At 43.1% G+C, this 23517-nt stretch overlaps 3 protein-coding genes across 5 annotated transcripts in view; 2 read left to right on the plus strand and 1 right to left on the minus strand.

The window, feature by feature from the left end:
- The window catches only part of trpc5a (transient receptor potential cation channel, subfamily C, member 5a), a 49265-nt gene extending 34968 nt beyond the window's left edge, over window positions 1-14297 (plus strand). The window contains exons 8-17 of the mRNA XM_058066605.1: window positions 199-336; window positions 408-606; window positions 797-936; window positions 1695-1895; window positions 2204-2325; window positions 4387-4582; window positions 7131-7340; window positions 7779-7820; window positions 10362-10451; window positions 11194-14297. Coding sequence (XP_057922588.1) covers window positions 199-336; window positions 408-606; window positions 797-936; window positions 1695-1895; window positions 2204-2325; window positions 4387-4582; window positions 7131-7340; window positions 7779-7820; window positions 10362-10451; window positions 11194-12183 — 2328 coding nt within the window. The 3' untranslated portion in view covers window positions 12184-14297. The remainder of the gene's footprint in view (window positions 1-198; window positions 337-407; window positions 607-796; window positions 937-1694; window positions 1896-2203; window positions 2326-4386; window positions 4583-7130; window positions 7341-7778; window positions 7821-10361; window positions 10452-11193) is intronic.
- The window catches only part of LOC131125250 (mu-type opioid receptor-like), a 62916-nt gene extending 46643 nt beyond the window's left edge, over window positions 1-16273 (minus strand). For 2 of the 3 annotated variants that reach the window (XR_009129000.1, XM_058066610.1), the window contains exons 1-2: window positions 16066-16273; window positions 15598-15694 (exon numbers count right to left, since the gene is read on the minus strand). The gene's annotated coding sequence lies outside the window, so the exon portion shown is untranslated. Of the gene's footprint in view, window positions 1-15597; window positions 15695-15958; window positions 16029-16065 lie in introns of those variants that run through there. The other variant, XM_058066609.1, reaches the window with a different exon arrangement.
- Window positions 16274-16774: 501 nt separating this feature from the next.
- Window positions 16775-19030, plus strand: cnpy3 (canopy FGF signaling regulator 3). The gene is made up of 6 exons (XM_058066611.1): window positions 16775-17022; window positions 17349-17475; window positions 18068-18164; window positions 18251-18373; window positions 18441-18558; window positions 18637-19030. Exons 1-6 carry the CDS (start codon window positions 16914-16916, stop codon window positions 18876-18878), a joined length of 816 nt encoding a protein of 271 aa, XP_057922594.1. The 5' UTR covers window positions 16775-16913; the 3' UTR covers window positions 18879-19030.
- Window positions 19031-23517: the final 4487 nt, after the last annotated feature.

The raw sequence follows: 23517 nt of genomic DNA on the forward strand, positions 1-23517 counted from the left end.
TCACACTCAAATCAGGAAGGGGATTAAACACTTTCACACCATCATACATAATACATATATGTGGTGAAACACCGGAGGGGTAAATACATGAGTACATCTCACCAGCCATTAACCACATACTTGTAGTCTGAAGCTGTTCTACATGCAGCAAGTCCCGTGTCAGAGACTAACGTCTGCCATCTGCGTCTGTCTCGACAGTTTGTGGCACAACCTAACTGCCAGCAGCTGTTGGCCACCTTGTGGTATGACGGCTTCCCAGGATGGAGGCGGCGCCACTGGGTGGTCAAGCTGGTCACCTGCTTCATCATCGGACTCCTGTTTCCTGTTTTTTCACTGGTATGTTTCTGCGATATGAACTCCAGGCCAACTTTGTCATCACTTGGTCATCACTACCGTTCCTTATACAGGTCTACCTGCTGGCACCCAAAAGCGCACTGGGACGCTTCATTAAGAAGCCCTTCATCAAGTTCATCTGTCACACAGCATCTTATCTGACCTTCCTCTTCCTGTTGCTGCTGGCCTCGCAGCACATCGCCCGCACCAACCTCCACATGCAGGGGCCACCGCCCACTATCGTGGAGTGGATGATACTGCCGTGGGTGCTGGGTATGTGAAAAAGTCTGCTGCTTCCATCAGTTGCAGGGTCCAATGTGTGTATTGGCTGGACAAACACTTGCAATCAATCCAGTGTGGTTACACAGCGGTAACAGCTAATGATGGGAATGAGTGTGTGTCTGCCAGTGTATAACCAGTATATAACCATGTGTGTGTGTGTGTGTGTGTGTGTGTGCTTTAGGATTCATCTGGGCAGAGATAAAGGAGATGTGGGATGGGGGCTTCACAGAGTACATCCATGACTGGTGGAATCTGATGGATTTCGCAATGAACTCCCTCTACCTGGCTACCATATCACTGAAGATTGTGGCCTATGTAAAGGTAACACCTTGTGTGTCATTTCCCACAATCCCTCACCTATTGAAAGGTCGTTCAAATGTGCACACACAGCTGCAGGGACCATTTGAGATGATATATTCTTTACTCACATTGACATAAGTGGTTGTTGACATACCGAAACTAAACAAAAAAATGGCCATTGCCTGTAAATTCACTTTCCCCTGATACATCAGGAGAATGGGCAATCGTTGTCCTGCGTATGTCGACAACCCATCACGTCAACTCACTCATCAGTCACAGTCCACTGTGTTATCTTATTAGTAATAAGTGGCCATTTCATCAACATATGCGGTTGACTGTTGCTAACGTGAAATATGAGATCGTCTTGTGCAACAGCATTAAAATGTGCAATGAGTGACTTAGCAAGATAATCTTCAAGATAAAAGTATGGCGGAATTAACATGGATTACATCACAACAACAAAAACACTGTACAAATTTTATGTATTTTTTTATATTAGCTACCAGAAGATTTGTGCATGTAAAATAAACTTCAATGTCATAGGCCGTAGGTTAAAAAAAAAACTTAATTTCGCTCATTCTTATGTCTCAGGCGACAGTTCCGAGTAAATGTGCAAGCAATGGCTAGTTTCGGTTTCAATTTTGGTTATATTGACATCAGTCAGCCAGTCCGAGGAGCATCAACACATGGTCTACTTTTTAAGGTGATATTTCATATAGAAAGACGTGTAAAGTGTCCAACATGACTTAACCCACCCCCCGCTGTCCCACCCTCCCCAGTACAACTCTTCTCGGCCGAGAGAAGAATGGGAGATGTGGCACCCGACGCTTATCGCCGAAGCACTGTTCGCCATCGCCAACATCTTCAGCTCGCTCAGACTCATCTCGCTCTTCACCGCCAACTCGCACCTGGGGCCACTGCAGATCTCGCTGGGGAGGATGCTGCTGGACATCCTCAAGTTCCTCTTCATCTACTGCCTGGTAACCAAACAGTGTCTCATAAGCACCACTGTTTTGCCCTTTTGGCTGCATATTGCTGATTGTGATGAGGGAACACAAACAGCTCTCTCTACCCTTGATGGCACTAGAAAGACATTACAGGCCTATTTCATTACACTTCAAACTCATTAAGTCCCCCCTCCAGGGAGTTACTTCCCTCTACTATCATCATGCCGACTGTTGGGATCCCTGAAGTCCAAAAATCAATCCCAGAGAAGCAGCGCTGCATCTGTATCAGCTTTACGTAACTGATAAAATGTGTATGTGAACCTTTTTTTTTTCCTCCTCAGGTCCTGCTGGCGTTTGCTAACGGTCTGAACCAGCTGTACTTCTACTACGAGACCACAGCCTCAGAGGAACCCAACAACTGCAAGGGTATCCGCTGCGAACGGCAGAACAACGCTTTCTCAACGTGAGTAGCTGCATACGGCAGTGTCTTCAGGGGTCCGTAAACCCCATATTACACTCAATACGGTCAAAATGGTGAGTGCGCATTGCTGGACACCCTCGATAGTCGTAGTAGTGGAAGGAGGGGGACTACACTGAAATAATGGCGGCCATAGCCTTAGTCTTTTGAGTACATGTATGTCAAAATGCAGTGTACTGTCAGCATCCACATGTTGCACTCAAAATGGAGAGTATGCAGTGGTGCGCACCTCCCTCAAGAGTCACCATATTGGCTACATAGCAGAGAAGAATTAACAAAAATGAATGGCGTAATCGCCACTTCATTTGAAGCAGAGGGTATAACACGCAAGCAAGAATATTCAAAACAAATACATTTTTAATGATTCTACAATTGAGAAGTGAGGAAACAAGCTGGCAGGTATTTTCACAGGAGGGATTCATTCACCATTAAAAAAATAAGTAAATAACGGTGATGATTGGGGACAGGTTAATTAGCGCACTCATGTAAGTGTGCAGTATGTACACTATGTACTAATAAAGTATACAGTCTTCATTGGAGACGTAGCATATGTGATGTTTTTCTACAGCTCGACTTGTGTTTGCCGTCGATGAATCTTTTGAATCTCTTTGCCGCAAATCGGACGGGAAACAGTGAAAACTATCCCATGAAGGATATCACGCAGACACCATTCATCTGTTGTGGGGCTGCAGACATCCACTTTGTGTGGAAGCTAAACGAGCACACTGCTCACCACGGAGGAGGCAAACAGAGCGATGGCAGCCCCGCGGGCTGCGTCAACATTTGTTTGCTCTGTGTGTGTGTGCGTGTGTGTGTGTGAGAGTCACAGAGAGCGAGAGAACATCAGATTCAGCGGAGACACAATCAATCCCCATAATCCTTACCGGTTTGAAGATTCTACATTTTGTTATTGTTTTGATTCAAGTACTTTTGAGGGAATAGTGCACTTCCTGCTTGTATTCAGGTGTGCAACCACCCCCATATCTCATCTGTCCATCACACCGTCCCTGTCATGCGAACGAACGTGTTGGAGTGTTTGACACGGTGATGCAACGTGTCTCTGCATGAGTCGCGCATGAGGAGGAGTGAAAACAACTGGCTGCAGAACACCTCCACATGACTGGCAGATGACGGCACTGCCTGCCAGCATCCGCCAGCCGGCAGCTGAAAGTTTAGTGCATGATGGGAGTTCAAGCACGTGACAAAAAAAATTTCCATCCACATAAAATCACATTCACAGGCTGTGATGCACATTTTGGCCAATCAGAATCCTGCACACAAACGCTGAAGCCAAAATTTTGGAAAATCTCCACTTTAAAAGACAAAAACCTACATTTGCGCGTGAACGCGGCCAAAACGCAGAGAAAAAAACTCCTTTTGAAAATATCCATGTTCATGTGGACATAGCCAAAAGGAGAGTTATCACCAAACTGAGTTCCATGAGGAAAAAGAGGCACTAAATCATCCCATTTCTGGTTTCATAATAACATGGCTGTGTCGCACTCCATTTACACACATACACTGACTGATGCACACGCAACACAAGCCGCCGTGAGAATGAATGTCGTCCTTGAATATTTAATGCGGCACAAATACAAGCGCCCCCAGACGAGGCCGAGCGCCACCGCCAATCGTTGCTTCATCAAAGATTCAACGAGCTGCGTCCTCAGGAAGTGACACAGAGACGAGGCAGGAAATGGAGAGGCCGATGCCAGGCGACATGTCAAGTTCTTTTGGACTTAAAAAGCTGAGAAGAGGACGCTTTATTTCACACTTTGACTCTGGTCTCTCTGGGCTTTGAGTAGTAGTGTCTTTTTGTTGTCCACTAATTTTACCAATTATTTAGAATTTATTATCTATAACCACCTAGCATCATATAATTAATGTCATAAGTATAAGTATAAGTGGCATAAGAATTGTCACACTCACACTTCCACACACTTTCTTGAATACAAGCACATTCATGTGATGCTCATTTTTAACAATAACAAAAAACTAAATTTGACTGAACAGTGACCTCTCCTTCTTCTGCCCTTCCCCCTGCAGGCTCTTTGAGACGCTGCAGTCGCTCTTCTGGTCCATTTTCGGTCTACTCAACCTCTATGTCACCAACGTGAAGGCGCGCCACGAGTTCACCGAGTTTGTGGGAGCGACCATGTTCGGGACGTATAACGTCATCTCGCTGGTGGTTCTCCTCAACATGCTCATCGCCATGATGAACAACTCCTACCAGCTCATTGCCGTGAGTGACGCAAACACAAAGCAGTTAGCCAGCTCCGTCAGCCATGTTTCAATGTCATGATGTGGTATGAAAGGATGCATGACCACATTTCTTTCCTTGAAATGTGTTATTATTCTTCTCCTTATTCCATGAAGTCATCATAAAACAGGCGTGCTACCTACAATATAAGAATTTTGTCCATTATCAGTTAGCAGTACACAGACAGTGGTAACGGTAACCTGCATTGACTGACCAACACTAGGTATACTTTCACAGTAGTGCATTCTGCATGTATAACTGACATAAGCGTGCTAAAATATGACACCACTCTCAATACATTGCAGTAAATGGTAACGTAAATAACGTAAATGGTGCATTTCACAAGACAGCGGGAACAATTGTGCATCAGTCACTGACGGTCAGTTTTTTCGTCCTTGCTTCGGTTGCCGATATAAAGTCAATTGGAAAACTGCTTGTGGTACTGAATGTGATGCTTTAGAAAAAAATACAGTAAACAATGTTTATGTTTATTATTATTATGAAGGTAATGAATCATTAACTTCATACAGAACATGAAAAAGTATAGAATAATGTCTCAAAGATCACCTACGCACATACACAGTACACATATAGCTGAATAATAAACGATACATATGGCAACTTCTGATCAACCCATGTCAACTTCAGACTTAAAGTAATGTACCGATTTAAGTCCCACCCATGTCCGGTTAAACCACATCCATTTTCGGTTTATGCCCCACCCACGTACGGATATGGATAGATGGATAAACAGATACAGGTGTACTCACTCATCCCTACTATTCGCTTCCTACGCCAAGTGTGGGACTTAATTATGGGAGACTTGGTCAAGTTTGACTGTAGGAGTGTCTTAGAATAATCAACAGTTGGATTACCATATAAAAATGTCATGTGATCAAGATTGAACCATTCCGACGGCTGCCGCTGAGAAAACATATTTATAAATAACCTATTTTGATTCTAATTCTAATTCAAATGAATAAAAAAATAACCTGTGTGTTTAACAGAAGACCTATACTTACCACGCATTAATAAAATCACCCGCTTCGGTGACACCATCCAAAAGGAGGTGCGGTGAGTGTTCGCTTTAAACGCTAGGAAGACTGCCAACTATGAAATTATTGGCTCATAATGGCTACCAACTAATTATCTAAAGTGTACAAGTATTTTGAAAAGGGTAAAGATGACTCCATAAAGTGAAGTGCAACTTGTGTCAGCAGCTTCTTACATATCACGCAACGACCGACAACATATCATTTAAAACACGTAACGCTGTTATACCAACTTTACACTGACTTTGTCCTTACACACGGTGTTATTTTGCACCTCTTAAAATGCAAACTGCAATTTAATATCTGTTTGCAACTGGCTCAAAATGACACCGCCAGCACTGGGCAAAGACTCCTGTGGATGTGTGTGATTTACCTGGAGCACAGCTTACATGCTCATAGCAGGAAAAGGGCCGGATTTAAAGCTTACCACACGTGACCACAAGTTAGCGCCCTCCAGCCAGGCACATAACCATTGCAAACAGCTCAGAATTACAAGGGAGGAGCTGGTTAATGATATCAAGGGAGTTGGACGTACAGTAGGGTGCATCAAAAAACACAATTATTGAATTTTGATATGGCTGGGTACTAACAGTGTTCCAATATATGTAGAAACAAAATATGTTTCCAATACATGATTATTTAGGGGTGCCACCATACATTAAATGGGTTACTATTGCCCCTTGTGTTTACAATAAAATACAAATAAAATAAAAAAACAAAGTGTTTAAACTTTATATGTATGTCAAATATCCATTACAGCTACATAAAATTCAGGGTAAGGCCATGTGACCATGTCCCATTTATTGCCATTCATTTTGTCAATAGGACAAATGAATGGAGAATCTTGAAAGTTGAATTCTGAGGAATACCCAATCTGCCCAAATGATAACCCTATAGAAAATGATGCTGTATAGAAGTTCATTGTACTCAACATTTCCAGGTCAACTTTTTGGCAATTAGACTAGATATTGTACATTTTTCGAAATTTTACAAAAGTTTATGTGTGAGGTGGCACCCCGAAATCTCAATGGATTTCCTCAAAACTTTGCAAAAGACATTTTTTATGTTCATTAGAAAAAAAATGAAATGCCAGCCAAATTGATATTATGAAATTAAAATGTCCCATTCAAATTTGATGCACCCTAACATACAGTCACCTAGCATTAGTAACACACTTGGCTAAAAGGCATTGAAATCCTGCAACGTCCGCCCAATAATACACATCTGAGGTTGAATGACAGGTGACAAGCCTTGGGAGAATGTGATTTGGTCATATGACATTGACACACAAAAACTGACCCTTTTGGCATCCCTCCTGAGATGTGTGCTAATGCTAATTAATGAATAACCTTTATTTAATATTATTTTCTACAGGTCTCTATCAGTTACAATAAACCTACCATAAGAGTCTTTACAAAATCAGCAGTGGATCAAATACTTATTTTCCCCACTGTCACATGTGTACTATATGTTTTCAGGACCACGCCGACATCGAGTGGAAATTTGCCCGCACAAAGCTGTGGATGAGCTATTTCGACGAGGGCGGAACGCTGCCACCTCCATTCAACATCGTTCCCAGCCCCAAGTCCATCTGGTACCTGCTCATGTGGCTCCACAACAAGCTGTGCGACCGAGGACAGCCGCCCGAGGACGACCCGCACAAGTGTGAGAACCTGCGAGAGTTCACCGTAAGTGAAGGCCATATCACCCGGACGCGAGACCTCATTTAGGTCGTTTCTGACGCACGTGTTGCGTTCCCCTGTAGAGATCTCGAACGGAGTTGATCATCAGCTGTTTGTCCATGAGAACGATTAAACACGTCCCAGTGAACACGTTTCAGTCTGCACACATGCGCATATACACACACACACACACACACACACAGGCATGTTCACTTCATCTGAAGTCAGCTGAGTTATATAAGCCATGCAGCCCACATAAGTTCACAGAGCCACGCAGCACTGCAGAGATCTGTGTGTGTGTGTGTGTGTGTGTGTGCACTCTTATCTTCTTTTCCAGATGAAATCCAAATACTCCACTGCCACTTACAGCAGTCACTCTACACAAATAAAATAAAATACATGCTTTTGGAGTGTGTAACGTGACTTTTGCTTTCTTCTCTGCAGGAGCGTCATGCTGACAGTCTGATACAGAACCAGCACTACCAGGTGTGTTACGCAGGGTATTTTTTTGTGGGTCAAGTAAGCGCCGATAAAGCCAAGGGTCCAACACTTACTTCTACTGTGTCCAAACATTTTCCACCAAGGGTTGCACAGAGAAAAATTTAAGTATTCAGGGGTCATTTTGACATTGACAAGTACTCACCACTAATGAATGCTAATCGATAGAACAGATAGAATCTGAGTCACAGTCGAACCTTCAACCTGGTTGACTATTTCCATCTAAAAGCAGCAAAGTGGTGGGACGCGACTCTGACAGAGGTTCTCCATGATTCTCCATGGTTCTCCATTGATCATACATTAACTTTTGTTCACCTCGCCTCAAATTTGAAGACAGCTGACTGAACCGCTATCTGGCACTGATGCAACATCAGTAGTTACATTGTAAGTATCCTGCCATTATAACTGACATAGAGCGAATGAGATTAAAAATTCATACTTTAAGACAGGGGTCGGGAACCTTTTTGGCTACGAGAGCCATGAAGGCCAGATATTTTAAAATGTGTATCTGTGAGAGCCATATACATTTTTTAAACATTGAATGCAATGTGCATTTTTATGTAGGACCAACAGTTTTAGATATAATGGGCTCTAATTACGTAGACCAGGCACACTACCCCACGCCAATGGGGTGTGGCCAGCACACTTTCGTGAGCAGCGCAGTGTCTAATAATAAATCTAATACTTGTTGCCATTAATACAACTTCTGCTGCTGCATGGTTTTGCACCGTACTCTGTACATGTATTTCATTCTTTTGGCCATCTTCGTCAGAAGGCTTGGTTCTGCAGCTTTAGCTAGGTGACTATTTGACTAAAGGAGGAAAGTTTATATTTACATGTTTTTTTGACATCTCAATGACCGAGGTAGACTACCGCATTACCCAGTAATAATCGAGTTTTGGTGTTTGACCTGGAAAATATCATCAGGAAAGATAGATATGGTTGGCCGTATTGCAGTAGAAAATAAATGGACGGATTAAAATGCATAAGAAAGTTGTTGATTTTGAATATTATTTATATCATTTCAGTGATGTTTACTTTAAAATGTTAGCAAAAATACATTTTTATTGTGGTAAGAAACGCTTGAGAGCCAGATACAGTCATCAAAAGAGCCCTACCTGGCTCCCGAGCCATAGGTTCCCTACCTCTGCTTTAAGACAATTTATTATGAAATTGGATTCTGAATTCTGATGCCGAATAATGAATAAGCGGGGATCCATTGTGATTTTCAACACGATCCTTTTTCCACAAGAAATCCTCACTTTGTCTTTCCCACGTCAGAGGTTGCCCCCCCCCCCGCCGCCGCCGCCCTCTGATCTTATATGGAAGCATGTCATGATTCCGCTGAAGGTTAAGTGATTTTATGTCCCAAATGTAGGCAGCCGGTGTCAAACGTCAGCGGCTTTCTGATTAAAATTCCCCGCTTTGCGTCCATGTCCTTGACAAATGCGCACACCGCTTTCCCCGCCGTGGCGTTGGTGATCATTAAGGAAGTGAACGGTGCAGCCGATTCTTCAAGATAAAACACTACATTGGTTTCCACGGTGTCAAGCTCTCTTTGATGGATTCTCGTCGGGATCTGTTGACTCAATCCAGCGTGCCTCCTTTCCTGCATCACCTCTGAGCAGCAGTGCTTTGTCTGGGTTTTGATTGGTGCACTTTTTTAGTCTTAGTACACATTGAGAGGTACGTTAAAATGCAGTCGGTATCCGGATGTTTCAAGAAAAAAAAAAAAAACGGTCATAATGGTGACTGTGCAGCCATGGATCTTAACCACTCTGAGAAATTATTTTAGATTAGATTAAATTAGATTACAGAGAACTTTATTGATCCCTTGGACGTGTGCCCTCAGGGAAATTAAAGTTCCAGTCGCAGCAGCGCCGTATGCGGTATACAGGACAGCGCGGCAAAATGCGGTGCACCGCCAGTACCTGGATGTTGTAATCAAAAGAAAGCTGCAAATTTATATGTGGCACAAACATCCTGACACAAACAAAGTAAAGTGCACAGTATGAAACTCTGGTGTAATTTTAAACAGCGTAGTGCTGTCCCAAATGAATGACTGTATTTACCCATTTACTGGTAATGGCAATTATGATATTTACCCACTTCCTCTTTGTCTTATTCTGTGCTTTTTCCGTGTGAATTGCAACCACTAAGTGGTTTTGTGAATGTATACACTCAAAATGTTTGAAGTTTAAGTCCGGAAGTGAGCCAGCTGAGACACAGCCTTTAGTCTTTGTCTTTGGCAGCGGCTGCTTAAACATGCCGCCATCTTGTCCTGACTGGCATGAGAAGGCGTCCTTCTCTGTGGCGCTGGCAGAGGCGGAGAGCGACAGCTCGCCACCGCGTCCTGCTTGGACGACGCATGTGTCGGCCGTGGGAGAACGCCACGCTAGCATTGAGTCTCTCGCCCAGGTCGCAGTGGACATTCTCTCCCACACTTGCTGGCGAGTTAATTAACGTGTGGTCGCCTAATTGATGAAAGTAACCTCTGGTCCTTCTTGTGCTCCATTCTGTTTCCAACAGGAAGTCATCCGGAATCTGGTGAAGAGGTACGTGGCTGCCATGATCCGCAGCGCCAAAACGGACGAGGGCCTGACGGAGGAGAACTTTAAGGTGGGTAGGACTACTGGTAGGCTGTTGTCATGGTGACCACTCCAGCAACAGACAAAAAGATATTGGCTACGGGGTTTAATTTTGCAAGCGGTGGCGGCGGTCTGATTCCAGAATTAATGGTCCACACGCTCTCCCATCATGTTTCCCATAATGCCTTGCACTTTGATGAGATTCCAATGACTTCCAATGTGGCTTTCGCTTGCAGAAAGCACATGAAGTGGACGCTGGATTCACTTGGACTGATGAGCATGCATAATCTGGCACTAATGTCTCTCTCACTCACACACACACACACACACACACACACACGGTGTACACAGATCCCATATAGTGGGTGGCTTGTGGTGACATTTGTCACAACAGAAAGACGCTCATTCAACCTCGTTGTTCACCGGGGCATTGCAGTTGTGCACCAACAATTACTGTAAAAGTGTGACATCACTAGGTATGCAGTGTGCATAGGATACTTGATTTGGATTGAAGCGTACTAAGTTGTGAAGTGAATTAATATTAGCTAAATGTAGTAGCAAGTGTTTATATTGGTTTCGAAAGATTTGGCACAGCACTACACAAAATTCACACACTGAGGAACCGAGTACACAGTATTGTTATTGAAGTATACTAACAGAAGTATTCCATTTGTGACTTCAAATGTGTTAGCAAGCGTTGGCTCAAGTGAAGGAAGTGGGCGGAGACAGGAAAGACCACCTTTCGTAATAAACGCGTCTTTGTGTGCTTCCAGGAGTTGAAGCAGGACATCTCCAGTTTCCGCTACGAGGTCCTGGATCTCCTCGGCAACAGGCGTCCTCCTCGCAGACACTACTCGTCTTCCAGTGACGCAGCCAGAGATGACGGGGGCGTGGCCTCAGAGGACGACAGCGAACCAGGCGACGGCCAGCGATCAAAGGGCGTGACCTTTACCACGCCGCTGGTGGACGACTCGAGGCCGGCGCCGACATTAGGCGTCTCGGCTTTGGTGCGCTCCATCTCTGGGATGAGCGGTGTGGAGAAAGAGGGCGAGGCAGAAGAGGAGGAAGAGGAGGAGGGCATGTGCTGGGGGGAGGAGGACGAGGAAGAGGAGGAGGGCAAACCAAAGAGCAACGGGCTAAAGACGACGGGGGTCCTACTTTCTGCCTCCACTACCCTCCCCCCTCCATCGTCATCCCTGGCATCAGCACTGTCGTCTTCGCTGGCTCGCACGAGGAGCCGCCTGCAGCGTCTCTCGGCGCCGACGGCAAAGACGGACTCCTTCAAGCGCCTGTCCTTCCTGTTCTCCCGCTCCAAACGCAGAGCCCCGCCCATGCCACTCCCTCTTCAATCCCCGCCTTCCTACACCATCTCCGACGGGCTACTCCTGCCCAGAGGGGGTCGCACCGACTTGGGACTGGGTCACGTGACCCGCAGCGAGACTCGCCTGAACGAGGTGGGCCGCTCGGTGGACGCCAGCAGCCCCTCCTTTTCGTCACGCAGAACAAACGGACGCGATTCCCTCCTGACGCTCCCCCCACCGCCGCCGTGCCCGTGCCAGTCGCTGCACTGCACCTCCAACATGTCCGAGTCTAGCTCACGCCTCCTGGACTCCAGTGAGGACGTTTTCCAGGTCGGGGGCAGCGTGGAGGGTGCTGGCGGGGGCGGGCTGATGATGATGATGGGCGGGTGGGTGGGACCATGTGATGATGTCATCGAGGACAGCTGCGAGGTCATCGAGGACTCTGTCAGCACGCAACTATAAAGACGATGTCAGACTGGCCTCAGACACGCCCACTGGAACGGGACATCTAGCTAGCTAAACATGCATTAGCCTGTCAACGAGCCAATTAGCGTATTAGGCATTCGCGTGTTTGTTTGTTTTTTTTTTTTATGCGATGACATCACTTTGCAATAACACTACGACACATTTCTCGGAAAGTTTGTTGGTCGGTTACGGAAAGACGAGCAGCAAAACGTCAAAGAAGGAGGAATAAATGGACGCTCATTTGTCCCTTTAAGCAATTTAGCCCACTGGAACAGCAACAAGTACCAGGACTGGACCAAAGTCAACATCGCCTGAGGAGGACAAAGGGAAGACCCGCCCCTTAACTCTGCTGTAATAGCCTGCACCCTCCCTCACCCCGACCCTTTCTGCACCAATCAGGGCCAAGGAACTGTTTCTAACACTTCTACGAGTAATAACACTAATAATAATAATAATAATAATAATAACAATAATAGGACTATTGTGGTTTGCTTCTTGTTGCCTCCAAGACTCCTCTTATTCAGTTCTTCCGTCTTTTTGTTACGTTTTTTTCTAAGCTGCTCAACAAAACAAACAGACTTGAAAGGCGCCAGGAAGCGATGGCGGCGAATGACTGAGGACACGCAGCACTTTTGTCTTTTTGCTACCAACACGAACCTTATTTTCCTCTAGAAGGTTCTTTAGGAGTTGTTCTGGCATGAGCGGACGACTTTTGACGCGAATGTCAGCGCTACACAATTTATGCATGTTTGAGCACGCACACACACACACACACACACACACACACATACACAAACGCACTGCTTCCGCCACATAACGTAAGGCTGCAGTAACCGTGAGCACCACCAGGGGCGTGTTTTCCTGTCATGTTGCCATGGTGACCTGCTGCAATACAGAGGGGGGCGGGCCATCAATCACACCAATCACCATGACAACACAGAAGCCTTTTAAAAGGGCACTTCCACCCCCAAATATTAGAAATGAACATGCTTATTGACGAGTATTGATTGCTGTAAAAGCTCATTTGATTGATGGGCACACACACACACACACACAGAGCTGATAATCAATCATTCTGATGGATCAATATCAGTAATGGCTGTCTGATTCTAACTTTGTGTGTGTGTGTGTTGTCCCACCGCCTCTTTAGAAGACAAATCTCCTTCAGTGACACACGCTAAGACGCCACTGTCTCTTGAGGGTAGGGCTTCATTGTGTTTAATTCCCATATGCACACACACACACACACACACAAGCACGCACTTTCACTCACATGCATGTGCCCACTCACTTGGACACATGTGATTAGTGTACCCACATAAACGCACACACACACACACACACACACACGGAATGTTATGACTTTGACAATAGGATTTATGTTCTGACAACAGCAGGACAACAAGGACAAACACACAGGGCGTGAAGAAAAGCAGTGTGTGTGTGTGTGTGTGTGTGTGTGTGTGTGTTCCTCCCTGCATTAATCATAATATTTAAGTACCAATATAAAATGATATAAGTGTGTGTGCGTGTGATCATCCACAGACCCGTACGGCCAGTACACAAAGTAAAGCTTTCAGGTGTCAAACACACACACACACACACACACACACACACGTGACATCAGGTGCCCCCCCTTCACCCTTCAAGGGTATTTTCAGCTTTAAAACAAAAAAAAAAAACTCCTTTGTTTTTCCACTGAATGAACGTATGATTGTGTTATTTTTCTAGAAGCGGCCGCTAGCGCACGTTGTTGACTTTAATAAAAGCATCCTTACAAAAAAATATATATATTTTAAGTGTTGGTTTGTTCGGGAACTCTTCATTAGAAGTGAATTTTAAAAGAAGCCATTTTGGGTCCTGTTGGTTCTGAATGAAAAAAAAAAATATCCTACTTCCTGTGAGGCCTTTTTAAGTGTGCATGAATTTCCTGTGTGGATGACACCATGTATCAGGGTAGTGATCTCACTTTGTCCGCCTGCGAGATACTACTAAAATTACCAAGTCCCAAAGATCTACCTTATACTATAAATACAGGAAACATATATTTATCATGTTTATAAATATGAGTATTTATGTACATTATTTTTCATTATGCAAGTCAAAATGATCATACATCTAACCGGTAAACTTTGAAATACTGTTGTAAATATTCATAATTAGTACTTCATATTTTCAAGGTTTACAGGTAATCAAAGTACTTGATATCATAATGATATGAAAATGGCAATAAAGATAATTACACATAATTCCTCAGTAGTTGTGTACATAACCCGAGTACCAGTAATATGTGAGTAAAAATAGCTACATAACATTCATTAGGAGACACGCTTCATGTATTACATCCGGTTAGCATTTCCCATCGGACATTATCAATATATAAGAATTGAAAATTATTATGCAAAAAGCAATACAGCCGAAGTCAAGGCAACATATTGAAAAGGTTCAGCAGTGGGAAAATTTTCCTGTTCCTCATGAAATAATAGTTTATGATACAGAAGTGTATAAAAACACACATTTTCATAATGGAGTTCATGACACAAAGCAAAGCCATGATACTATTGACTGTTTTTCTACATAAGTGACGGGATAACGTTCATCAGAGATATGTTCATGCAACCCTGTGGCACCCCTGTTATGCAAAATAGAACAATCAGCAGGGGTCACATGACTAGCAAGTTTAAGTGACCTCAGTTAACCTCTTTGGAAGTATATAGGAGATACATCACAAGACAACGTAAAGCAAAATACAACGTATGAATGAAACAGTCAGCAGGGGCCGCCACTTAAAGCGCTCGCTATCTTAAGCGACCTCAGCTCGCTTCTTTGGAGATGTTCTCCAGCGATGCACACAACACACTACGGCTCGAATATGCACACTGACCAACAGTTTTTTTTTTTTAAACACCACATTGTCCATGAGCTGATTGTGTGACTGTTGAAAGCTCTTTTTGCTTCTTCAATAGCATGTGTGTGCGTGTGTGTTTCACACAAAGCTCTTGTGTGGGCTGCACTGCTGAATAGGAACCAGCTTTCATCTTTTCTCTCTCGCACGCTGCATCCAGCTCCCCTCCACCAACTCAGTGTCAACTTGTGCTATGAGACACACACTCATCTGCCAGCGTACGTGTGTGTGTGTGTGTGTGTGTGTGTGTACGTAATGAGGAGCCGGCTGTCCTTTTGGCAGGCAGCAGCACGTTGAAGCACCTCTCACAATAAGAGGACCATCATTGAAGGACTGAGGAACACTCTCATCTTCACCATTGCACCAACGTGAAATAACAGTTATCATTACATCAATGACATAGTTGTACTCTTAGATTCTATAAAAAACATATGTGAAGCTAATCAAAAACTCTCCACTGTTTTTGTAGACGTGTGTGTGTGTGTTTGTTGCATGAAAAAACTCACCACAATGTTGCTCCTTGACTTGAAGGAGAACTTAACCTGAAGGCCCCAAAGGTTGTTCAAGTTTCATCTGGGATGATGTTTGCTCCACGAAGAAAATCTGTGGACACACATATCACTTTAGTACTGACTGGAAACACAAAACAGCTTTAAAAAGAATAGTATCATCCACGTAATCATAAATAAATGACAACGAAAAATACATAGTGGTAAACTACAGGATGTAAAACATCCACCTTGTTTTAAATTGTTTTAAACAGCGCTCTCTGGTGGAATACATTAAAACTGCATGTGCATTAGTGTGTTCACAATGAGAAGCACAGCAAAATGCAGCGTGAGGTAAGTACCCGGATGTTGCACTCACCACGCCGCTAATGCTAAGTGTGCAGCAATGGACTCTTATCATCCTCCATGGACACATTGTTTACTTCCTGGTGGCGCGAATTTTTAACAGTGATAGTGCTCACTTACCGGAAATGAGGTCGCGATATTTAAAGTTTTCGCTTCTTCTTCTCTCCCTTTTAATTGTGAATTTGCAATCACTTGAGTTCCACTTTCGTTACGAATCAAAGGTAGTTGTGAGTGGTAAGTGTCCATTGCTCATTGTATTTTACAATGGAACGCACTTCAGCCATCAAACTGCTCAGTATGGGAGCGCGCGCATTCAAACGATAGCCATCTTGGCTACGTAAGCGGAAGAGGCGGGACTAACACGAGTGGTATCAATTAAAAAAAGGGAAGTAGAAGAAGCGAGAAATTCTTTGTTATTGTCATTTACAGTAAATGTGCAACGACAGTCGTCCACTGAAGACTGTCACAATTGTCTGTTTCCACTGCCACACTTATGTACTTATATTTTACAATATATTCAGAGGGCGCCTAGTACTTAGCAGCACTTCACTGTGTGAACGCAGTTACATGCAACCGTAATTTTAGTCACAGAAGGGCGTGAATTGAATTCTACTTCAAATTTGTAAACGAAACACATTAGACAACGTTGAAAAACGCAACCACATTATGTGAAAACAAATGTTGGAATAAAATGTGTATTATATAGTCTGAGCGTCTGGCAACACTCAGGTGTGTGTGCTTTTAGCGCCTACCTGTGGATTAAATGACAACTGCACCGAGACTGATGCCTTTTCCTTGGCTCTCATTGGTCCAGCTCGTGACACTTCTTGCTCTCTAATTGGTCAGCCAGGACCTGAAACCGGAAGTGGTTTTGAGCTCCGACGATCTGAAGCTCGAAGCAATACTGGAAAACATTGCTTATTTTTCAACGTTAAAAGTACAACTGAAACATTATCAAAGGCGCTGGGATGAGTTTAGTGGTTCATATTTGGCTTTTCTTCATCGTTGCTGCGGCTGGAACGGCGAAGAAGAGCGACGGCGATGATGAATGGGTTCATCTTCCGGACAATTGTGAAGGTAACGGAGAAGTGGGCAACACTTAATACAAAATTAACACCTTTACATAATAACATTAGTAACACCAACACTATGATAACGTAATCCCAATAATATATTAGGAAACTGTCACTTAGCATGACATCATACACAAGGATGGTGCCCTGCATTCATTAGTACATGATGATGAATTGGACATTGCATTGGTGATGCATTCAATGCTCATACGTTATTTTGGTCTACAATTCAATCAGTAATTGAAGGGTAGGGGCATGTGTCAGTGCATACAAGTTATGGCCATGTATGGGTGACAATGTGACTGATGTTCATGATGAATGTGTCTTCAGTGTGCAAGTTCGTCAGCATCGAGATGAAGTCAGCGTTTGAAGAAACTGGGAAGACAAAAGAAGTCATCGACAGAAACTATCGATTCATCGACAGCAAGGGCTCTCCGCCAATCAAATACGTCAAGTCGTAAGTGTGTGGAACACTTGAATAAATATACTGTACTCTGTTCCTGAGGGTGTCAAAGAATAAGTATACTGTACTCTGTTCCTGAGGGTGTCAATTTTGACAGTTTCAACCATTCTGCATATGCAGCCAAAATGGCGACTAGAGAGGGTGGTAAGTGTCAATCAATGCACACTCATAATTCTGGCCATTTTGAGTGCAACATCCAGGACAGTGCACAACATTTCACCGTACGTGCATTCATAACTCTCAATTTAAACACTGCCTGACTTAGCATTTGGCTAACTTGAGTGGTTGCAATTCACCATTAAAAAAGGAGAGAAGAAGAAGCAGGTAAATATCATAATCATCATTTCCGGTAAGTGTGTAATAACTTATCAATTTAGAACCGCACAATACTGTCAAAATGGCTGCACTCAGGAAGTAAGTGCACATAGTATGCATATTTAAGTGTACTGATGGACATATTGTATTTCAGACACAGCCAGACAAGTGGAAGTGTGGAAGCATGCGTCAGTTCAACGTGTTAGAAACCTGATGGGTATGAAATAAGGTCAAAGGTCAGTCTCATGTGCAGTTGTTCATCTGTCCACAGTGACCTGCGCTTCATTGAGGTGGTGGAGAACGTGTGTCAGAGGCTGCTGGAGTACAACCTGCACAAAGAGAGAAGTGGCAGCAACCGCTTTGCCAAAGTTGGTCTCATTTCAAAATAAAAGCTTCTGTGTGTCGTCGTCGTATTTGCTCTTAACGTGTTTCTTGTGTGTGTGTGTGTGTGCAGGGGATGTCAGAGACCTTCTCCACCCTCCACGGTCTGGTCAATAAAGGCGTGAACGTGGTCATGGACATTCCATTTGAGCTGTGGAATGAAACGTCAGCGGAGGTGGCCGACCTCAAGAAGAGGGTGCGTTATCACACACATACACACCCGTCACCAGGATTTCTAACGTGTGTGTGTGTGTGTCTGTCAGTGTGACGTACTGGTGGAGCAGTATGAGGATGTGATTGAAGACTGGTACAAAGGCAACCAGGAAGAGGACCTGACCACTTACCTGTGTGAGAAGCATGTGCTGAAAGGACAGGATTCAGGTGACATACACACACACACACACACACACACAATTAGGCTAACCACACCCCCATGCTGACCTCCGGATCTTTGTCCAGCCTGCTTGCAGGAGGCATGGACACCCAAGAAGAAGGGAGACCAGGCGGCTATGGCAGAGGACATGAAGAAGAAGAAGAGAAAGAACAAGAAAGAGGAAGGAGATAAAGGAGCTGACAGCCAGAAGAAGAAAAAGAAGAAGAAGAAGAGCAAAGCCCCTCTTGAGAGGACAGAAGAAGGGGGGTTGTCAGATGAGGATGTCCAGCCTCAGGTGTCTCTCTCTGGGATGAAGACGGAGTTGTGAGGGAAAACACAAGAGAACTTTATGCAGAATCTACAGTGTGTGTGTGTGTGTGTGTGTAGCTGCTATTTAAGATGCACATACGTGTGTTTGTGTTTCTACTGATTTTTGTTGCTTCGTTTTAAAGCTGTGAGTCTATCAATAAATGTTTTTAAACCTACATTCTCCTTATTACTTTATTATTGATAGTTTTATTTTAATACTCATCATTTTATTGTAATCCATCCGTTTTCTTCCTCACATTACACACAACCATCCACACAACCAGAGTCTACAATTAACATAACTTAAGCACATTTTGTAATGTGGTAGCATGCACAGGGAGAACAAAGGAGATTGGAACCCACGATATTCTGACGAGACCAAAATACTAATCACTTTTTTCCACAGTGCGGAAAATTGATATTGTAATTTGTATGTTCATATGAGAATAAAGCAGGTTTGTGTTGACTGTAATGTCGTATTATGACCACTGGAGGGAGCCAACTTTTAACAATGTAACCTAACATGTTTTAGAGGCAGAATTGAAGCTCAGTTGAGTTTGTCACTTTTAAAATAAAATCCAGGCATATAATATACATGTATAATACACACATACACGTTGGCCACACAGTCAGGAGATCGACAAGACGTGAGTTCGATTCTCCGCTTGGGCATCTCTTTGTGATTGTCCAACACACACTACACAAAGTTAAAATAATATAAAAATATCTCTCATTTATCACAGTTAATTGGTTCCAGGCCCACTCGTGATAAGTGAATTTCCACAAAGTAGGATTCCTTCCTACAATTTTTAATTATTATATTTTTAATTATTTAATTATTATATTATTATAGCTCTTCAGACATAAAATAACACCCCTAAAGACGCTTTTACACTAGTAATATCAAATATAGTGGACAAAATAATAAGACGTGATGCCTCGTTAGGATATGAGTTACTACAAATGTATTTCCTCGGGGACCTGAAAGAGAGGCGGACAGGAAGTGACCACCACCTTAAAAGGATTATTGTAGGGATGACTGACTGCCTACACGAAGTATAAAAAATTATCCTTATTATTATTATTATTCGCGCACATATATCACTCTTTACCTCTGGTAGTGTTTTCTGAAATATATATATATATATATATATATATTATATATAGTCCTAAAATTATAAAGAAAAAGTAGAATGTTTGCAATAAAGGTGCAATTAACAATTTGGCCACGCGGGGGCAGCAGATGCTGACTGTAAAAAGTCAAATGACTCAGAAGAAGTCCATGGGTTAACAGGAACTCACCGTAAAAACTTTAAATAAAAGACCACACACCAAAAAAAAAAAAAAAGAAAGAAAATACAAGTTTAGAAAAGGTGAATGAGGACAAACGACAAAAATAGGAGCAACAGCAGCAGACATGTCAGCACGCTAACTGTGATCCATTTTGTTTTCTTTGCTTTCCTGTGGGGTCAAAGTTGAGAAAACCTCCTACAAAACAATGTTAGCGTTAGCGGACTCCATGAGGAACCCGACACCAGAAGCGCCTTCATTCATCTTGTTTCTCCTCACCCTACGAAGGTCAACAGGCGCCAAATTGCCGACACGGCTGCCATTTTGTCAGCGGTATCCCACAAACAAACAAATAAACAAACAAACGCCACATTCATCGGTTCTGCCTCCACGCTACATTTGTTGTCCTTTAACGCAGAGGAAGGAGAGCGGAACCGGGTGACATTTGCTAACGTTATCAGCGGGACGCCTTCCTCGCTAAAAAAAATGAGACATTTAACACAACCAAAAAATGTCATTACTGTTAACAATGTCCACTAATATGTCCTCACTGAAGTGTGATCTCGGACAGATTACCAACACCAAACATCTTGGTTAATTAACATTTAGCATTTAATTAAAGACGCAGTCTAGTGTAAAAACACAATAAAATACACACAATGAGTGTATTCCTTTTTTTTTTTGCACACAAAATGTTGTGAGTGCATGTGGAAAAGCGCGTGGTGCAGACGCTAATACGCTAAGGCGCTAATGGCGGGCTACATGGCATTTGGAGCAGAAAGGTGTGACATGCAAGCCTTCACACTGGCAAACATTAGCATACACACACACACACACACACACACAGACACACACACTCCTCAGGGCCTGCCATTAATAACAGCTGACCTTTGCACGTTTAGGCTGTGAAATGATAGCCAAGCGAACGTGAGGACAGCCATCACACCTCCCTCGTTGTCCTCTTTTGTCTCTCCATCTTGGCTCTTTTGACAAGCGGCTTTGTTCTTACAAACTAATAGCTAATAATCATTTTGGATGGCGATCTGTGGGAGTGTGTGTGTGTGTGTGTGTGTGTGTGTGTGCGTGTCAGGTGGTTTTGCATCAGCACCCATCATCCATCAATGTCCAATGAGCGAATGACGGGAAGAAGAAAAACAAAGAACAATAAAACAGTCATGGCAATGTATGACGACTGTTTATTGTCAAAGACTGTGTGTGTGTGTGTGTGTGTGTGTGTGTGTGTGTGTGTGAGCAGGTTGAACTCCAGGGTTTTTGTTGTGGGAGGAAATTCCCTTTATAATTTTCCTCATAAAGACTTTAATGAAGACTAATGATGGAGCTCCGTGTGTGTGTGTGTGTGTCTCGTCCTCCATCTTTTTTGTCATCATCATTTTGACACTCTTAATTACTTTTTTGTTAAATCAGTCAAATCTTTTGTTCAAAAACAAACTGTAGATGAGGATGTAAGCTTTTACAAGGGACGGACGGGTCCATAGCGAGGGCCCCGGTGGCCATTTTCAAATCACAGTTTGTTTTTTATTGGCCCTTGGCATGTTCTTATAAATAAAATTAAACAAGAAAGCACTAAAATATATTTTTAAAAAGAGCAAAAAGCTGTAATGTGACAAGAAAAAATTGACATTTTGATAACACAAAAAACAAAAAAGCCCGGCTGTTGGTCTGGGACCCCTTCAAAAGGAGAAATATGACAAATAATGTACGCACCCATGTAAATCCATAAAAATGCCTATTATTGCCATATGCTTATTAACTAAGATGATTATGGCGAGGAAACGTGCCAACAGTCCATATAACAGTCTGACTCACAGTGTCACCTTTTCTAGCAGCCCTAAATACATCACAAAGCGACGTAATACTCAAAAGATGTATACACAAATATACAAACATGTCACAATATGACTTTAAAATAAATTAAAAACACTTTAAAGTTTTCCTGGAAGGTATTGCGTCTGAGAAACACATTAATCGCGGAGCTGCAATGACGTCAGCCTCCCTCTAGGATTCCTCTGGCTCCCTCTGGTGGAAAAAGCATCACCGCAAAGCCATTTTTTATGCTCTTCTCCAATTAAATGGTTTTCAAAAAAACAAAATACATTATGGGAACATGTTAAAATATTGGGCTCTATTGATATAAAACTCATATTGATACATGTTTATATATTTCTGAATGTTTGATGAGTTTCACGTTGTAAGATGACACCGTGAGACAGTCAATGGGTTGACAAGCTCGTTGTAATTCTTAGCTCATGCACGCCACAATACGCCACTTTATGACATGGACACGTGCAGCTTTACACCAGATAAGATCAAATTATTATTATTAAATATTATTATTAGCGGGTGCGGTTTATGCGATGGAATTTTTGGTATTTGGAGAAAAAAAATACATACATAAGTCCTAAACATCCCTATGTTGGCTTGGCTCAGGGCTTTTGAAAAGAAAATTAGAAAGAAATATGAAAATGGGCGTCATGTACTGTCAAATTTCAGTACCTGGGCTTCAGTGGAAAAACCTTAGACACCCTCCTTTAGGGTCTTCTGTTCAACACATGATCTTTTCTATTATGTTCAGTGGAACCCAGTTAAGTCAGTCCTGTTTATGTTGACAACCCATCTTACATCAAGTCCTGTTTCACCTTTGAAACGTGTCTGCTGACGTCAACTTTGACAAAAATGGTTGACTGATTTTGTCAACATCAAATTTGAGAGCCAAAGGAGTATGAAAAATGGGCATCTCTCTGTCAACGTTAGCATCATTATAGCGGGAAACAACATTAGACAATAACTACTGTGTAGTTACACAGCACTAAAACATGCACTGTGACTTCCTGTTCAGTGTAAAGTAAGCTTTAGCATAAACCTGGATTCTAACACAGCAACAAAAAAATGCACCCATTTCTTTATTCATTCATTCATTCATTTTCTACCGCTTTTCCTCACGAGGGTCGCGGGGGTGCTGGAGCCTATCCCAGCTGTCTTCGGGCGTGAGGCGGGTTACACCCTGGACTGGTCGCCAGCCAATCACAGGGCACATATAGACAAACAACCATTCACACTCACATTCATACCTATGGACAATTTGGAGTCGCTAATTAACCTAGCATGTTTTTGGAATGTGGGAGGAAACCGGAGTACCGTGCAAACTCCACACAGAGATGGCCGAGGGTGGAATTTAACCCTGGTCTCCTAGCTGTGAGGTCTGCGTGCTAACCACTAGACCGCCGTGCCGCCCTCCCATTTCTTTATTATTGTTTTTTATCATCAGAAGTTAAATTTGCACATGTACAAAATATTTATAGTCTTTGTAGTGACGATATACAACAAAATTACGGCAGCAGCTGTTAGGT

Source organism: Doryrhamphus excisus, chromosome 3 (assembly GCF_030265055.1).
Source record: "Doryrhamphus excisus isolate RoL2022-K1 chromosome 3, RoL_Dexc_1.0, whole genome shotgun sequence".
Classification (NCBI taxonomy): domain Eukaryota; kingdom Metazoa; phylum Chordata; class Actinopteri; order Syngnathiformes; family Syngnathidae; genus Doryrhamphus; species Doryrhamphus excisus.